Source organism: Anas acuta, chromosome 5, assembly GCF_963932015.1.
Source record: "Anas acuta chromosome 5, bAnaAcu1.1, whole genome shotgun sequence".
NCBI lineage: Eukaryota > Metazoa > Chordata > Aves > Anseriformes > Anatidae > Anas > Anas acuta.
Window position 1 is genome coordinate 34,861,108 of NC_088983.1, and position 18,020 is coordinate 34,879,127.

The 18,020-nt window shown below is 38.8% G+C and overlaps 1 protein-coding gene across 2 annotated transcripts; it reads right to left on the minus strand.

The window, feature by feature from the left end:
- Positions 1–1,972: 1,972 nt before the first annotated feature.
- Positions 1,973–15,545, minus strand: PTGR2 (prostaglandin reductase 2). Of its 2 annotated transcripts, XM_068684017.1 has the most exons (11): positions 15,458–15,512; positions 14,373–14,474; positions 11,655–11,723; positions 10,244–10,362; positions 8,691–8,882; positions 7,566–7,736; positions 6,405–6,614; positions 5,450–5,571; positions 4,519–4,606; positions 3,778–3,817; positions 1,973–2,561 (listed from the first exon to the last, which is right to left on the minus strand). In XM_068684017.1, exons 3-11 carry the CDS (start codon positions 11,689–11,691, stop codon positions 2,497–2,499), a joined length of 1,044 nt encoding a protein of 347 aa, XP_068540118.1. In that variant the 5' UTR covers positions 11,692–11,723; positions 14,373–14,474; positions 15,458–15,512; the 3' UTR covers positions 1,973–2,496. The 2 variants fall into 2 exon arrangements, with proteins under 2 accessions (XP_068540118.1, XP_068540117.1); XM_068684016.1 differs by lacking the exon at positions 14,373–14,474 and having other exon boundaries at positions 15,458–15,545.
- Between the last annotated feature and the right edge of the window lie 2,475 nt (positions 15,546–18,020).

Below are 18,020 nucleotides of genomic sequence, written 5' to 3' on the forward strand. Positions count from 1 at the left end.
TGAAATGCTTTGGGTACTACCATATGATATACTTCCTTTCAAGCAGGCTTGAACTAAATCAGAAGGGTTCTCAGTTTTAAGACTAGAAGGTATGTCTCTCAAAACAGGCTGTTGAAGCTGAAATAAAATTGGTAGACTGGAGGAAGCTAAACATAGGGAAATGCAAGTTAGAGGATGTTGAAATTTGTGTATAGAAAGCACTTAATCTTCAGAAGTGGAAGAAAATAGGAAAAAATCGTGATAGTACCACACACCTAAAAAGCCATATACCTTCATGTACAAATAGGCACACCAAAACCAAACAACTGAAAGAGCTGATCAAAGGAGGACTTTGTTACTGATTAAAATTGATACTGTTTCAGCTCAACAGCAATGGCAATGCTACTATTACTTGTAAAAAATACTCTTGCATTGATACAGTTCTTAGGAGCAGTAGCAATGGATCCAGGGGTAGGACCAGCTTCACAGTTGGGGTGTGGACTGTTGGTCACCTGTGTGGCGAAGTGGGTTGTTTTCTTTTACATTTAGATACTTGCTTTGGGCATGTACTAGGATTTAGGTGTAGGAAGTTTATTCAGAAAGACAAAGTGTGTTAAAGTGCATGAAGATCAATCTGCTGCCTGGCAGAAGTTTTACTGCAGAATAAGGTGTGCATTGCAGAACAGCCTACAGGGTGATGCTGTTTCAATCTGAAGTATGTGCATGTGAGAAGGAAGAAAAGGTGACAATAAAACGACATGATGTGGCATATCAACATATGTTAGAGCAGCTGGTTCCCTTTGAAAAGGCTGTATTCCCATTAGCTCCCTCCCAGTTAAATCTAGCTGTTGTGATGACAGGAATCCAAGCCTAGAGATAGTGCTCGGAATCATTGTATTTTCTCCTGTCTCTCATTTAATATATGCACAAATTATAAAGTTTTATAAGTTTGCACTGCCCAAATTTCAAGAGTGAGTACCATCTATAAATAGTCAATAAGCAGGAATTGAGTGAATTTCATTCACCTGTCGCTGTCAACAATGAATATACTGATTTTATTCCACAAAAAAAAATGTGGTTTCTGTCCTAATGTGACGCTGTTGTAAATGCTGCTTGAGTTAGTTATGTTGATGCTGGGTTCAGAATCTAGCTGAAAGTGAGTAGTTGGGTAGTTGAAAAATACATGCTTGAAGGTTTTAGACTATCTAATGCCATATTGCAGGTGTCTGTCACTTCTTCAGTTTATAGCATCAGTCACTGCAAAACGCCTTCTTCCTTCAGGGTCAGCCTCAACACTGGGAAATCAAGGGACTGTTTTTCACGTTGCTTACAGTTGTATTAGGCACTGTTGATATCTGTTGTCTTACCTTACACAGCATGCAAAAGGATTTCTAATGCCAAACTTCTTGGATAATGTTTCTCTCCTATTTCTTGGATTCCATTTAGTTTGAACCTAGGCAGTGACTCAAGCAGATCTAGAGGATCCATCCTCCAGACAACTCAGCTGACCCTGCTGTTTGGAGGCACTTCTCATTAAAGGCAAACATTAAAAACAAAACCTGTAAGTCAAAATGCATCATGATCCTATTCACTAAATAAATGGGTCAATGTTTCTAAATGTACATATTCTCATGTCCTTGAGATAATTATCTGTTCCCTTTTCTGCTCCTTCATCTTGAAGACACACTTAGTCGCATCACTCTCATCTGGCTTGAGGTTATGTTAATCAAACTTGAAAATGGTGACTTAGTTTTTTCAAGTTTCCCCGTTGCAATGGTAAAAGAGCATTGTTACACCAAAACAAGCTAGCCCTAGAGCTGAACCTACCTCCAATGAAAGTCTCAGGTGGTGTGCAGATGGAATTGTAAATGAATTAGGCTTCAAGTACTCAGAAAATAGGGTATGTAATGATAAAATACAGAGAAATGGGAAAGGTAAGCAGTGGATATTTGTTCCAGAGGGCAAAAAGGAAGCATCTTTGGCATTATAGAGCTTGAATTCTAGGAATTGATTTTTTTATTGCAGTTATCTGAAAAAATGAGAACACTTAAATTCTAAGATGATTAGCCAGATTAACTGGACTGTTAGACTAAGCTTATACTAGTAAATTAGAAATTCCTAGAGAAGTTCCTGGGCACTGAGACAAACTAGCGTAGGAATGGCACACATCTACACTAGTAAATTCTGATGTCCAAATCCAGGTGGCTACATACAAATTGTTTACTGGAAATAGTTCCTGAGATGATCTAACTTCAAAATTATATCCATGAATTATTTGCAATTTTGCTAGCCGACAATCGTCAAATATATAACTAGCTTCTAGTATAAATGATTGCATTCCTGTTTCCTGCTCTGTTCAGTTTATTACCATGGGTTCTGCCTTAGCATCCCACAATCTCCGCTTTCAGTACATACAGAACAACTTAGTATTTCTTTTAATAAAGTAGAAATTACTCTAAGTAAAACTTCCTCACTACTAGAGATAAAATCAAATTCTTTTTCCCGAAGTAATAACTTTTACTTAGAAACTGAGACGATCTGTTTTCCAATGTTGCCTCCACTCATCATGGACTGGAAAGCAGCTTCAAGAGAAATAACGAAATAAGTTAGTGCCAAGCAAAATGTGACAAATAACTCCTTTTTTAACAAAATGATAGAAACATACTAAACAGTTCCCCAAACAGGAGCAACCACATACTTATCCTTAACCATGTGCCAAATTAAGGAAAAACAAAAAACATGCCAGTGTCTGTAATAAACTGCAAAAGGCAGTTTTATGTAATAATTAAAAATATATTTTTTAATTACCTTTCTGGCCCTATACAATTTAATGATTACATCTCTTGCTTTTGTGGCAAGCATACAAACACCAAACAGAAAGATAAGGCATGAACACAAAGCCCACAAATAGTGTTAGTTTCACAATTTTTTGCGAAGCAAAAAGGCTTATAAATGCTCCGTGTAGTGCAATGAATTTGACAAGTTGGTGCAAAATAAAAAAATTTTGAGTAAATAAAGTATGAAATACAACTGCTACATTTAATCAGATTCCTTCAAAATACATATGTGTACCACTAAGTAGTAACAATTAGAAATAAACGTAACTCCGTAAGTTTTGGCTAATGCCTATTTCAGTCTTATTGGACTAATGACTAAATGGGCTACATCATACTCTATCCTGTTACTTGAAAAGGATGCAATCTTACAGCACATCTTGAGTCACCTAGCTCTTTAGCTTGGTCTCACTGTAGTCACAAGACTCCCTTGTATTTCATATTTGTTACAGATTTTTGGAAGAGAGTACAGGCTTCAAAGAAATTAATTTTGACCTTTTTTTGGACATGTCTGATGTTCTTTCCCTTTCTTTGTGCATTCCTTTCAGTATTCTTTTTTTTTTTTAGCACATAGAGTATCAAGTACAGTTAGAGACAGTCAAGCATAAATTTGAAGTTTCCAAAATACCCTTTTCTTACATACAAGTTCCAATAAATAGGCAGCCCATTAAATCTGTAAGATCAGTATGACTGTGAACTGCTTAGGTAGCAGGTTTACACTTTAACCCTCCTCTTCCCTCCCCAAATAATAAAACTGGTGAAAAAAATCTCAAAATTTATATTCAATATTTTTTTTAACATATAATAATTTTCTCACAGAACATCTTAATACCTTGTGAAAAATAATACATTTTTATTATAATAATAAAATCATGTTTTAGATTTTAAGAAGTCTGAATTGGCAAATGGCCTCTACTGCCATTGCACTTAGCCTTATTTTTAGAAAATGATCTAAAAAACTTACCACCAATATTTGCTAAGCCTTTTATCACAGTCTCTCTGACCTGCCAATGCAAAAATGTCCTCTTAGCTTTCTTCAAACAAGATTAACATTACTTAAGAACGTTCAATGATACTGACACAGAAATCTTTAAATCTAAAAGATTCTCTTGCTACAATGAACAGTGTTCTACTTGGGCCAGGTTCTTTGATCAAGAGAGAGGCAAATACTTTCTGATAAACCTGCAGGCAGTTTAGTCCTTCCATCAGAACTGGAACATTTGTGCATCTGCCAAAATTTCACATCTCAGGATTTTCTTAGGGAAATTTATTGGTCTCCTGAAGAATCAAAAACTAATTTAGAAAGACCTTATGAGAAAAATAGCAAGAACCTACCTGTCACAAAATAATAAATAGCAATTGCAAAGCTTGAAATTAAATTTCAGACAGGATCCCTGAAAGCATTCAGGAAACTAAATAAATAAGTATTTTTGAAGGCCTGATCCCTTAAGTCAAAAAGTACTTGCCCCCTATGCTGAAAGAAAGAATGTAGACAGCAGCAGCATGTCAGTCATACTACAGTCACACCATCCTCAGTAGCCATCCGCTATAAGAGTGCTACCTAATAAGCTTTCAGGTACACTTAAACATTCTTAAGAAAATCTCTGTTCATTCCTGAGGCATGGTAAGAGATGGACTTCCTGTTGGCAGACCACAATCTGAGGAGAAAATATCAAACGCCACAGATTATATGTAAAACTCCTACCTTCAGTTTACCCTCTTGGATCCACTGACAGAGCTGTAGCACACTAGCTTCTTGTTTGTCCATGTAGTTCAACACCAAGAAACGTTCTCTGGGAAAAAAAGGAATGAACCTTGAGTTAAGAAATTGGTAAGCGTATTTCAAAACCTGGAACTATATGACAAGTATAAATTAACTTTCTGGCTATCCAGATTTTTGCATATCCTGCTGTCACGTCTGCCCATAGCAACCAAGAGAAACAGAAATGAACATCAAAAATGGTAATTATAGCAATGTATTGACCAAAATCTCCACTGCCTTCTACTAAATCTTGTGAAAATTGTACTACAATGCACTGAATGGAAAGTCTCATAAGGCTTTGCTCCTCATGTCTGCCTTAGCTCCACCTGAACCCTCATGAGAGATCCAGTGATCCCAAGAGTCATAACAAAAATTCAATGTTTTACCTGTGTACAAAGTTCCCATTATCTAATGAAAACCCAGACAATAAAAATGTGATTTCAATACAGTCACTGCATCAGCTGCATCCTTACTTTGAAAAAAATTTTTTTGATTTTCTCTCTGGACCACTACACTTGGAGAGATGGTGTATGGCAAAACATCTGAGAACAGAACCATGGCAACACCTTCCCTCATCCTGAAGAACCTCTTAGAGACTCCAAGACTAAATTAAGCAATCACAAACAAAACACAACATCAGGCGTCTATGTTAAAATGTAGTAATATCCTTTCCCAATTTTAGGCTGATACAGGCAAATGAAAAGAAAGAATTCAATGACACTGATTTCAGTTTCCTCTTTTAGTATGGCACCATTCTGTTCTAATTACATGTGCCTACCGTGGATCTGCAAAATATCTTCCTAACATCAGACTCACAAAGTCATGTGAGCAATCCACCTGGAACCTGGTTGCAAGTTCTGAAGGAGAACTGTACCTTGTGATGTTCCTTTCTTTCTGTATTTTTTCTGTGTCAGGAGGCAGTGGGGGAGGATAAGGCACATCTTTGTTATACTGAGAAATCTGTCCACACAGGATGATATGGCTGTTCTGATTCATCTGTTTGGGACAGCACAAAGTGAGATAAATTACATTCCTTGGTCTCAAAAAACACATTTTCTAGAGATGCACTAAAATATATTGCAAAATGTTCACACAAATGTCCTTACTGAGAGTCACATTTCCTAGAAAAGAGTGGGAGAATTGCATGCAGTCCCATTCAACATGTCACAACATTTAACTAGATAAATGCAGGCCAATAGTGGAAAACTAAATGCTATACAGCATACATAGCATTTAATAAGGCATTAAATGTGAGGAATACAATAATCTGTTATCTTAATATGTGCCTTTTTTTTCAGGAGAGGGGAACAGTAGGACAAAGGAAGTTGGATACAGCTATTGGATACGGACTGTGATTTAGAGATCCCAAAGAAGGGGTTGCCACCAAGGCCTCCCTGCCATGAGACAGAAACTGTAGTTTTGAGTTGACAAGAAAGAGGGCTGGTTGAGAGCCTATAGGAGGCCCAGCAGAGCTGCTCTTTTGTGAAGCCAGAAAACCAAAGCTAACAAAACACAAGATTACTGCACTGACAGAGAAGGTTTCTAAGAGAAGGTAAGAACATTACCAAGACTCCTGGCCTGAAAGAAACAAGAAATCAAAAGCAGAAATTGTGTTCCTATTGCTATACTGCCAGACTAGCCCAAGTGACAGGCACTGATGTCAAATATTTGATTTCTCCTCAGGATAAGGATCAGCACCAGGGTTAGATCAATGAAGTGGAAAGCCTGTTCTGCTGTATTGTAGGCCAGTCTCCAGTGTGAATTAATTCAAAGCTGGCATGTGGACCTTGGAGAGTAATGAGAATAAACCTGACAGCTGGCATAATCACCTGGCTTATAACTGTATCGCTGATGTCTCCACCAACATTGTCAAAGTAAACATCCACACCACCTGGGCAGAGTTTGCGTAGCTGCTCTGCCACATTCTCTTTCTTGTAATTGATAGCAGCATCAAACCCCATTTCTGAGACCAAAATGGAGCACTTTTCATCTGTGCCAGCAATACCCACCACTCTAGAGCAGCCCTCCAGACGGCCAATCTGCAGTTTAAAAAAAAAACAAACAATACAGAGAAGTTAGATTGTTCGTCTGCCCATGCATAAAGGTGCCACTGGGGGGACATTAAGTGATGGTACACTTATCCCCCATCCCATTAAAACCCAGGCGGCAAATTTTAGTGTACACTCCCATCTCATGTGACAACAGCAGCAAAAGAGCCTCTTGCCATTCCCTCCTCACACATGGAGAAGGGGCAGATCCCAACAGAAATATGCTGTCTTTCCAAACTCACTGACTGCAGGAGCTTTAGACTGCAGGACTACCAATGCCTGAAAGTACAGGAGAGCCAAACACAGTATAAAATCACCATCTATAAAGTACAGTATCAGAGCTAAAAAAGGCTGAAAAGATTGAACAGTAACCAAGTTAAATACATTCTTTATAGATTTGCTCACAAATAGTTGTTTCATAGTTCCACTTTATTAGTAAGTCTTAAGCTTGCTTGATACCTGTTGTGTTTGTATGTGCATATAGATATATAAATGTTGGTATATGCACACAAACATACCTACAACATATTCTGCAAAGCTGAGAGAATAAAAAGGTCGTAAATCTCAAAATACAAAGAATGTCAAGGAAAACAACATGAAGAAGGTTTACTACGTTTGCTAAGGTAAAAAAATGAAAGTTACCAGTCAACTCAAAGACCATTCAAATGGCAGACTATAAACATGTAGTGAACACACGCATTTGTAACATCTATTTTACTTACCTTGGACCATTTTCTGCTATCTCAGCTGCAGGAAACTTAAGTTTCAAACCTCCAGTCTCTCTCAGTGAGAGTGTGAGCCAGATCTGCAAACCTGGCCCTTTCGATGGAGTTATACTTAATCATATTTATAATGATTTTTATCTGTATGTTTACTAACCAGCATGTTTCAGAACACAAACTTAGTGAGCACGTATCATTTCTATGTCTTCAACCAACCTACCTGGCCAGCCAAAGAACCACAGGCACCAGCTGCTCCACTCACCACCATCGTCTGATTTGCACCTACAGTCACGTGTCCTTTCTCTCTTATACCCAGCAGGGCCGTCAGTCCTGTAATTCCAGCTGCACCAAGAAAGTAGGAAAGGCATCCATTCACTAGCTGTGGAACAAGCTACAAAACAAAAACACACAGTGGAGTTGGATTTCTTTTTAAGGTGAAGTTTTGCTGTTATTTGGTTGTCTACTGATACACGACTAACTCAGAATATTTACAAAGCAAGCTCAAGGGGCCAGGACAAGCTAGCTATAAACTCTCTACCTTAATAACAAGTTTATACAGAATGAAACAAAGATTATATTTACATAGTTTTAGAAAAAGTTTTTAAGCAAAGGCACTCACAAGAGCTTAAATTATGGAAGTGTCCATAAAGCAAAAAGTGATTGGGAGGTAAGTTTTCAGCAATGGTAAACTATTCCGATGTTAATATATAGGATGAAGTAGCAACATTGTCAAACTTTAGGATTGCAGATCAGAGGCACAACGGGTCTTAAAGTAGAAAAGTACAATTTCCAATAAACTTATTCAACTTATTTCTGTGTTACATGAGGATGAACACAACGTACCTAATCCACCGTTACCTCCCTATGTTCAATTTAATGTTGAATATCCTTTCTTCTCTGGATGTAAAATTCCAAGTAGAAGCTTTCACTAACACATTAGAGCAATAAATTGAATTAAACATATCTAAGGCCTTTCATGTCTTTTGAATATATTCCCATGGACCTGGAGTAGGTCTACCTACAATTAGGATAGCTAACAGAATCAATTAACAGAAGCAGTTTCACAGAAATGTATTAAAAATACAACAATTGAAATAATACTGTCATGCCTGATGACCAGCAAATGCATTCACATTTTTCTTTGTTAACGATTGAGAAAACTGATACAGATTTGGCCACCTGTGAGCACGTCTACCCTCAGAACTGGTTTCTTCAATAACACCAACTTAATTTTGACTAAGAAACAGTATAATTAACTACTAAAAAATAAATAAATTAATTAAAATGAGTTGTAAAAAAAGAAAGTGGTGACAATGTGGATTTGGGGGCATTACATTTACATTACCTTTTGTAGCAAGCTTCCATCCAGAATGGCCACTGTCTGCCAGGGCCAACTGAAGGAAGTTACATAGTCTCCCTTGGCAAAGTTATTATTCTTGCTCTCCTCCACAACCCCAATGCCCCCACCATCAGCTACTTCAGACAGCTGCCAGGGCAGGAGGTAATCTGAGCCTGTATCTTCATTCATTCGGCAGCGCTGAAAGACAAGGCTTTAATGAGAAGCTCTGGTGCAACACATGGTTTGATTATATGAAGTTCAGATGAGTCTGGGGATGAGATAAGTTTAAAACATCAAACACAATGGGCTACTCAAAAATCTCTCAATAAGCCCCAAATACTCATAATCTTCTCTTAGATCTCTCTTTCCCCTCTTGCTCACTCAGTACAAAGGACAGATCATTTTAATCTCCTTCAGCAGTGTTACCAAAGCCAAATGCATTCTACAGACACTGCCTCAAAGTCAGTCTCGTAACCAAAGACAACTGGCTTGGACCCGATGAGAATCCTCTAAATGCCATTCCTTAACTGGATGAATCATCGAAATGTAGGATTGGGAAAAAGAAAAAAAAAAAACACTTAGGAACCATTAAGTCTGACTCTACGTACTGGAGAACACAAAATATATTTAGAGTATCCCTCACAAAGGACTGTTTAATGAAACATCTTGAAATTTGAAATCTTTTCTTTAATCTCTCCATATAGCCAAAGTTACTACCTCAGTATTTTTATATTTTTTCTTAATTTCCAAACTAAATCTACTTACCTGAAATTAAGAGTGTTTCTTTTCTACTATTTCCATCAATGTAGGGAACAAATAATCCCCATTTTCTGTACAGCAAACTTTTACATACTAACAGACAGGGGTCTGTCTAGTTCTCCTCCTACCCTGCCTTCACTTCCATTTCAATCCACAGCTCTCCCAAACACTGGATTTCCACAGTTTTGCAGAATTAGGTGCAAGTGCTGATTATGGATTCATTCAACAGTCTTCTCTGTTTCCATTGCTTACAAAGTTCTGCTACATTTTTGCCCTGCCATCACCCACTAAAGGAGAAAATCTGACTTTCATCTGTAAGCAAAACTGACAATATCTATGTAACACTGAACTTGAATCATTTACATGCTTTGCCTAGAATTTTTTCCATGACATATTCTTCCTCCCTCCTGCTTCATCATGACAGATGCTTCCTTCTGCAAACTCATTCCCTTCGATTGAAATACACTTTCTTCCATGAGGGGGGAAAAAAAAAAAAGTAAAAAACGTGCATCACAAAAGTCACAGTTGAGATAAAGCTGACACAAACAATTCTGTAACAATATATCAGGGCTCAGAGTCTCTTTCTGGTCCCATAAAGTCATATTCCTATATATATCACAAGCACATTAACTCAAAATTCCTTCCCAATATAACTCCAGTGGAATGAACAGAATTACTTAGTTACACCAGAGGTACATTTGTTCTACAATTGTTAACTTCGATGTTAAACACCACAACAGGAACAGAGTTTAAGGTAATTTCTAAGGAAATTCTGGCTTAGCCATAAGCTCATCACCTACCATGTATGGATCCACGGAGAGATAGAGGGTTCTAACACGTACTTGGCCCTCTTGCACCGTGTCCGGTATTGTACTTTGTTCCAGTCGGAAGTTTTCGGCCACTGGCACTCCATTCTTGCCTAGAAGTATTTTCAAATGAAACAAATATATACTGAATGTAGAGCTTCCCTTAATAACTAGGGAAGGTCTTTTTTTGTTAAGGCGGTTCTTTTTAAAATACGTTACCTTATATGCTGAGGCAGGTATAAAACTACCAACAAACTTTGGGTTTTGTACCACAGGCTTAGATTTACACAGGTGCACTCCCACCACCCAAACTGAAAACCCACCCCCAAAACAGACTAATTCTCTGGTTTCCCAAAATGCTTAGTTAACCTCTCCTGACTATTGAGGACTAATTTATACAGAAAGGAACTCCAGAGGCTACTGAAGTATTATCTAATTACAAATCATCCAGTGTATTCAGCACGCAGAGGCATACACTAACCACTCTTCTGATTGTTTTTGCCATGTCTGTTCTGATTTGCAAGCAACCTTTTGATTTATATTTTGTGCACTTTACTTATGAATATATATGGACATCCTAAAGTCTAGCCTAGTCCATTTGAAAGGAAGCTTTTTGCATTTGTTGCACTGAACCAACAGTTTCCATGCTGCTTGTTGCACATAATTTTTATGAACAATTAAGTCAAATCAAAAAACAAACAAATAAAAAACCTCACACAGCTGGAACCACTGGCACTATAAGGAGTGTGCCAGACACACATCTATGTTTTAAAAAGGAAAGCTACTGCTGTCAAATTTCATTTGCATTAGAAAAGATGTGTTTTCGGGATACACAATAGTTCTTACCTCCCATGACTATTTTTGCATTAAGCAACATACAACCCTTCCAAAAAAAAAGTTAACACACACATGTGGTTCTTCTGCAGCTGACTATAAACTCACTATTCAAACAATTGTGTTGACATACACAAGTGTGAAAGCAAGGAAGCAGACATTCTCAAACTGCGGATTTCAAAACCAAACATTTTGAAGCATGGCAGGATGAAAAATTCAATACTTTAAAAAGAGAACAAAAAATAACAGCTACAAAATGCTGCTGTCATTTCTACAAAAAGAACAAATGTCAGAACTAAAAAGCAATGCCTCAAAAACTTACTTCACTTTGACTCTTACTCTTAGGGCTCTCTCATATATTATGTATGCATTATCCCTTTTTTCTCACCCAAGAGTTTAGAAGCCTCTATACACAAACTAAATAGACACACTTCACAGTAAACTTTGTTTATCGCTTCATACAATATTAAGATATGCAAATCTTGTTAGCTTCTCTTTCTACTCTCACCGTTTTGGAGTATTAGGCAACCAAGACAAACACATCGCTCCCTGATGGCAGAGAAATACATACCAGGGCGTGAATTCAGCACTACTCTTTCTATAATCATCCCTGCTTTTGCAGCAATTTCACACTGGGTTCCTACAAAGGAAAACATTGTTGAAGTCCTGAAACATAAAATTCCTTGAGAAAGAATATAGGGCAAAGTACTTAGCAAGCTGGAAATGCGGGGACAGGGTTTAGGTAACGCAAATGTTTCGACACTGCTTACAAATCCCATGGGAAACATAACATGCCCCCTGGCCCTAGGCAGCAGTAAGGGAGAGCTCAGCATCTGCTCAGCCAGGAGCATCCCACCAGGCACCGCTTGGCTCATCCATTGCTCTGCTGGAATTGGTTGCAACAGCAACCTCATTACCAGCCACTGAGAATGGCAGGAGAAAGAACAAACCACCAAATCACTGTAAATGCAATAGCTCATCTGAAATGCACTTTCACTACATGTGAAATCCTGCAGAGACACTTACAGAGTGCCAGAATTTCACCTGTTTTTTCTGACTTCTGCCACAGCCCATGCTTTTCAGATAGCTCAGCCAAAAGGCACAGTGGGTTACAAAATGGTTTTGCTCTATTGTAGTTGGATTTATCTGATGTGGACTGCTATCCTGTCAAAGCAATTGCCAAGCACAGGCCACATACTGGCTTCACTGTGAATTTGAAAAGAGGGGACAAAATATGGGTCTCAGTGACTTCAGCATTCATGCCCAAGAGTCATATAAAACAAGTGCAGACGAAAAGTTAACTTGTGAACTGCATATCCACACAGTTAATACAATCTCTGTAATGCATATATTCAGCTAAAATCCTAGAAGGAAGGATGGCCTAAGACAAACTTTGGCAAATTGTGCATTCAGCGCCATCTTCCATGTTCAGATTTCCTGTGTGGTCTGGGTTATTTGCTTTTAAATTATTTCATAAAGTATTTTTCAGAATAAAATTCTAAATTCCTCTTCAAAACACTGAAGTGGGCAGGTCCGTTCTCACAATGGCCTCATCTGGCTATATTATGCATGAAAATATCAAATTGCATATTTTAACTTTATATTCCATGTCATTTCTGAGTAAACTTGAAGGTAAATGGTTGAATTTTGCATTGTTGAGTACCTGAATCCTCTTAGACTAGCCTAGCTGATAATATTTGCATAACAAAATTACATTCAAGCGGTCCAGCTATTATCCTCAGAGCAATTGTCTTAGTATCTCAGAATCTGTGCTAATTCAATGAGCATTTTATAAACTGCCAAACGTATCTAGTGCAATTTAAAACCCTCCAGTAAATGATTTATGCACATACAGAACTTGGGGTAAGTTTATTGCCACTAATGACATTGCTCTGTGCAGAAACAATGAGTGAAGAATGCAGTGAATATAAACCAACAGCGATGTGACAGTTCACATGAAGTCTGGGCAAATCATTCCTCTAAACACTATTCATATTCAGTTCAAATCTATCCGTGGTATTAAGAGTTTGATCCACCGGTTATAAACTATGCAGAACAGGCAGAATTGCTGTACAGCTCCTGCCTTACAGAACAGTCCACTCTCAAAACTGCACGGCTGACTCTATTTTTGTTGTCCTGAAACTAAATACCTTCATTATGCAAGGACAAAAACCCAATCTGAAAACCAGATCATGAAAAGCATTTTTATTATGCCTAACACATACATGAAATATCTGCTTTCTACTATACTACAGAGAGAGAAAAAAAAAAAAAAAAAAAAAAAAGAAAAAAAAAAAAGCCCGATAAAACTATTAGCAAATTAAAACAAAGGAAAAGCAACACAGCCTGGCACATGAAGATGAGGGTGGAAAAATACACAATGTAAGTTTAGAGTACTTCTTTGAATGACAGAAGTTCTGAGGGAACAACAATGCTATTGATTTCCCGGGCCATTTTCACACCTTTTGGTTGAGAAGCCTGTGTACTATTTCAATCTGAACATCTTCCAGATACTGCGAGTGGGTGGACAGAAAGAAACAGAGGCTGGCAACTGAACTGCCACTCATTCTGTGACAGCTGACACAGTAAAATAGAACACTGGAGATGGACATTTACTTATAAATGTGATTGCACTTACGCTACAGTGGAAGTCAATAATCATCTTACACATGCAAATGTTGACACCAATAGCATAACATAACACAAAACAATCAGACTTTCTTCATATCTTAAACAATTGGGAAGCGAATGAAGAAAATAAGTAAAGGCACCATCCTTTAGCACCATTGACCTAGGAACGCTTTTGGAGAAAGAGCACAGATTTTTTAAGTGAAATAAAGTAGATCTGGATCATATAGATAATCCTTTTTGACATATGTTTAATGCAAATATTAAGGACATTTTGGGATTATTATTATTATTTTTTAATTGTAAACAGACCTACAAGAAATCATGTACTACCATTCTCGCTTTTCAAAAAAAAAAAAATAGACTGAGCTGGTTTTATTCTTTAAACCAAATGGAGTAAAAATTAGTCATGAGTTTTAACATCGGCTTTCTATGCCAAAGTTACCTGACCCACTTTTTGAGTAGAGGAGCATTATGCAGCACGGCAGTACCTCCAGGGCACTATCAAACACATTTTAGCCCAGTTTTATTCTTACCCCCTTGTCTTTCTTCTCCCATTTTGCAAACAGACACATGGCAACTCCTTTTAAAAAGGATAAATAGATTCCTTTGCACTAAAATGCTCTGGTTTGTTTGTCCTTGGCTTGGTTCTGAGAACTACCTGTTTCTGAGATTGCCCACGAGACACTGTTTTCAGTTGCATATACTTTTGCCAAAATAATTCAGCTGCTTTCAAGCTGTCAAAGCCCATGCCAGGTGCATTCTGGTAAAAAAAAAAGGAAGAGCTGGTTAAAAAAAAAAAAAGGCAGAAATTTCAAGGAAGAATGATTTGGAATGAGGAACATGCAGGAAGGAAGGACTGGCACTACAAATCAGTGAGAACAAAAAGAACGGCAATTAAAGGCTAGCAAAGCAGAGAAGAAATATAATGGAGAGAGAGAACTGGAGAAAATGGGAATGATGGATAAGGATGTGGAGCCAAGAAAACAGAGATAGGAAAGATGGGCAAGAAGCTTAGGACCAGGGGGGGAAGAAAAGTTTTTTTTTTTAAGTAACTATAACTGGTAAAATGAAGAGAATGGAAATGGAAAAGTGAACGTAAAAGATTAGGCACCAAAGTTTTCTGTTCACCACTCCCCTTAGAAGCTCTACATTAGAACAACCTTAAATAAATTGCAAAGTTTTCAACAAGTAGAAGCCAGACTCAATATTAAGTGCCATGTAGGAGGGACACAGTAAGGGCTCAGGCTGCAGTCTTTCCCTCAAGAAAGAAATAGACGAGAAAAAAAAAAAAAAAAAAAAAAAAAAAAAAAAAAGTAAAGAAGTAGAAGAAGTAGTAGGATCTTGATCCAGCTTCCTTTTTGTTTGACATTCCCAGAAACACCCAATACTGTTGAGCTTTTGACTAACGTACAGATCTAAAACTCCAGCAGGCATACAGACTCATGCCTACACACAGCTGGACTGTATAAACTTTTTTTGTTTAATAATTAACTTGTGTTGGAGTGGCTGAAAACGGTTTAAAACAGGACTCTGGGCCACGGCCTGACGGGCGGACTCCACAAAGCTCGCCTCACGCGCCCTTTCAGGCGATTGAGCGACCCCCAACGCCCCTTTCGACCTGCGTGGAGGCGCTGCCCCCTGACGGGACGCCTGAGGCTCCCTCCTGGCCGCCATTTCAGGCGCCCCTCAGGCCCGCCCCCTCCCCTCGCCCCCCGCGGGCGCGCGCCCGGCGCTCGCGCTCACCTTGAGCCGCGCCCGCAGCGCTCCGGCGCCTCCGCTGTGGGGGCCGACGGGCGGGCGGGCGCGCGCGCGCACACACGGCGCGTGCCCGGCGGGGAGCGCTCTTTCGAGAGGCGGAGGCGCGGCCCCAGCCCCGGCCGCTGCGGCCGCGGGAAGATGGCGGGCGGCGCCCCGGCCCCCTCGTCCCGTTTGGTGCAGGGTCTGGCCGCCCTCAGCCCGGGGGCGTGAGGCGATGCTGGCTCGCCTCCTGAGGCGCAGGGGAAAGGCACTTGCTGCTTGTGAGCGTTTTTGGTGTTTTTCACTTGTCTTTTAAGGATAACGCTGAGAGCCACTCGCTCGTTGTGTGTGTCAGCGGGTGAGATTTTGCTCACTGGTGCAAGACAAGGCTGGTTTATAGCCTCGTAGCTACGCCTAAAATGCCAGTGAAGTCACGGCTGTATACAATATAATTCTCTGTGTACTATATTTATACACTGCTGTGTGTGAATAAGGTGAATCATGAAATCATTAAGGTTGGAAAAGACCTCGGGCATCATCTGGTCCAACTCTACTACCACTGCTACCACTGAACCCTGTCCCTCAGCACCACGTCCAACCTTCCTTAAACACCCCCAGGGGCAGCGACACCACCTCCTTGGGCGACCCATTCCAGCGCCTGACCACTCTGAGAAGAAATGTCTCCTCATTTCTAACCTGATAAAAAGGCAGGTGTAACATGATGAAGAGGCATCATTACTTAAAGACTAGTTGTAGTAAGAGGATGACCTAGTGAAGAGCTGGGGCTTTCCTGTGACGAGGCCCAGCTTTAACCATGGCATTTTAATGTGCCTTAAGTGAATGATTTATGTTTGTGCCACCATAACATCCAAAACGCTGTTTCACATTAGTTGAAATAACATATTTGGTACCAGGATGGTCTAGAAAAAAAAAGAGGTACTTTAATCAAGACTTACACCTCCATCTTTTTTTCCCCAGCTTTAAGCAGTTCATCTAATGAAAGATCAACTTTTTATTTGCACTGTCACTGAAAGTAAGTTTTCAGGGCTGAAGTTGTTTCCATAGTTTCAAATGAGCATATCTTGTACATAGATGGCCTATATTACAGACTTGTCTCATGCTTATATAAGAGAAGAGTGTTGGCTTCTGAAATAATTATTTTTGTAATGTTACATGCCATGAATTAACAGGAAACGAGTGTATTAATGGGGAAGTCCCTGTTAATTTAGAAGTAGTGTATCTCAATGACCAGTAATAATTGAAAGAAAACTAAGGAAAAGCAATGCATAATTTTATTTCCATATATTATATAATGACAATATTGCTTTCATGTCTTTTGTATTTATGTAAGATATCTAAGGAGCAGTCCAAATCTCTGTAGGAGCCCACTGTCTTGCCTAGCATGTGGTGGCTTTGTATCCTCTGCAAACAAGGTTATTGTGAAAGGTGGATGCAGCAGTCCTCTGCTATTTAGTTTTAACCCTTATAATCCTCTTTCCCTCACTATTGTTTCTCTCATTTACTACTGCTTACGTGGAAGTGAAGCGATTGTGAAATAAGCTTGGGTATGAGTTTACAGTGCAGTAGCCCCTGTGTGCTGGCTTGCCTTGTGGATACATGTTCTACGCTAGGAATGCCTTTTTGTGGTTTAGCCTAATCCACCTCAGACTAAGCTAAACCACACAAAGGCACCTTCAGTGTCAAACAAAACTGTTGGTGTAGGCAGCTGTTGTGGAATAGCTATTAGGTAGCAGATATTAGGGGTTGTCACCATGTACAAACACGAGTAAATTGACCAGGGTGTCTTTATTCTGCATTCAATCAGAGACAGGGCAGAGGTGCAAGCAGGGCTGTAATTGGGCTGGAAAATGGTTGTGGCCATCTATGTTACAACAGAACTCAAAAATCAAGCTGTAGAGGCCTTTTTCTTTAAGACTAATTGACTGTTTAGCTGATTGTAAATAATCTTTTTGTCCGTTTACCTGCCCTTAAGGTGGAAACAATAAACCTCGTATATTCCACATAAACTGTGACACATAATTGCTTTTAAAGTACAAAGTAGTTCTGTTAATTTCCCAATATTTACTGGGCTTATGGATCATACTGATAAGATTATGTAAAAATAATTCACCTTTTACACATTTCCTTGTTCATGGATAACTTAGTCTTGGCAGATGTGTGCCCTTTCTTTGTTTGTGTTAATTACTGTCACTAAAATAAGTGGTCTTTTTAAATCCACATAGATGAATAATACAGATGCTGCTTACGTAACTGAAGTGCAGCTGTGTTTTGGCCATAAAAATCCTCAGGGATATGCATGAGCTCTGAACAACACAGGATTTCTTAGCCTGTGTGTTTAGGCAGTCTGTGGGGTCCTTGGTTTCTTCTAACCATCTTTAATATGACAGAATAACTATTAGAATAACTTCACATTCTCTGACTTTTTTAGGGGACAGTTCCTTATTTTTTTTCACTATTACTGTTTTTTTTTTTTTTTTTTTTTTTCTGTGTGTGTGTGTTTTATTGTTTGTTTTTCTTCTAATAACCTTTAGTGGTTTAATTATAATTA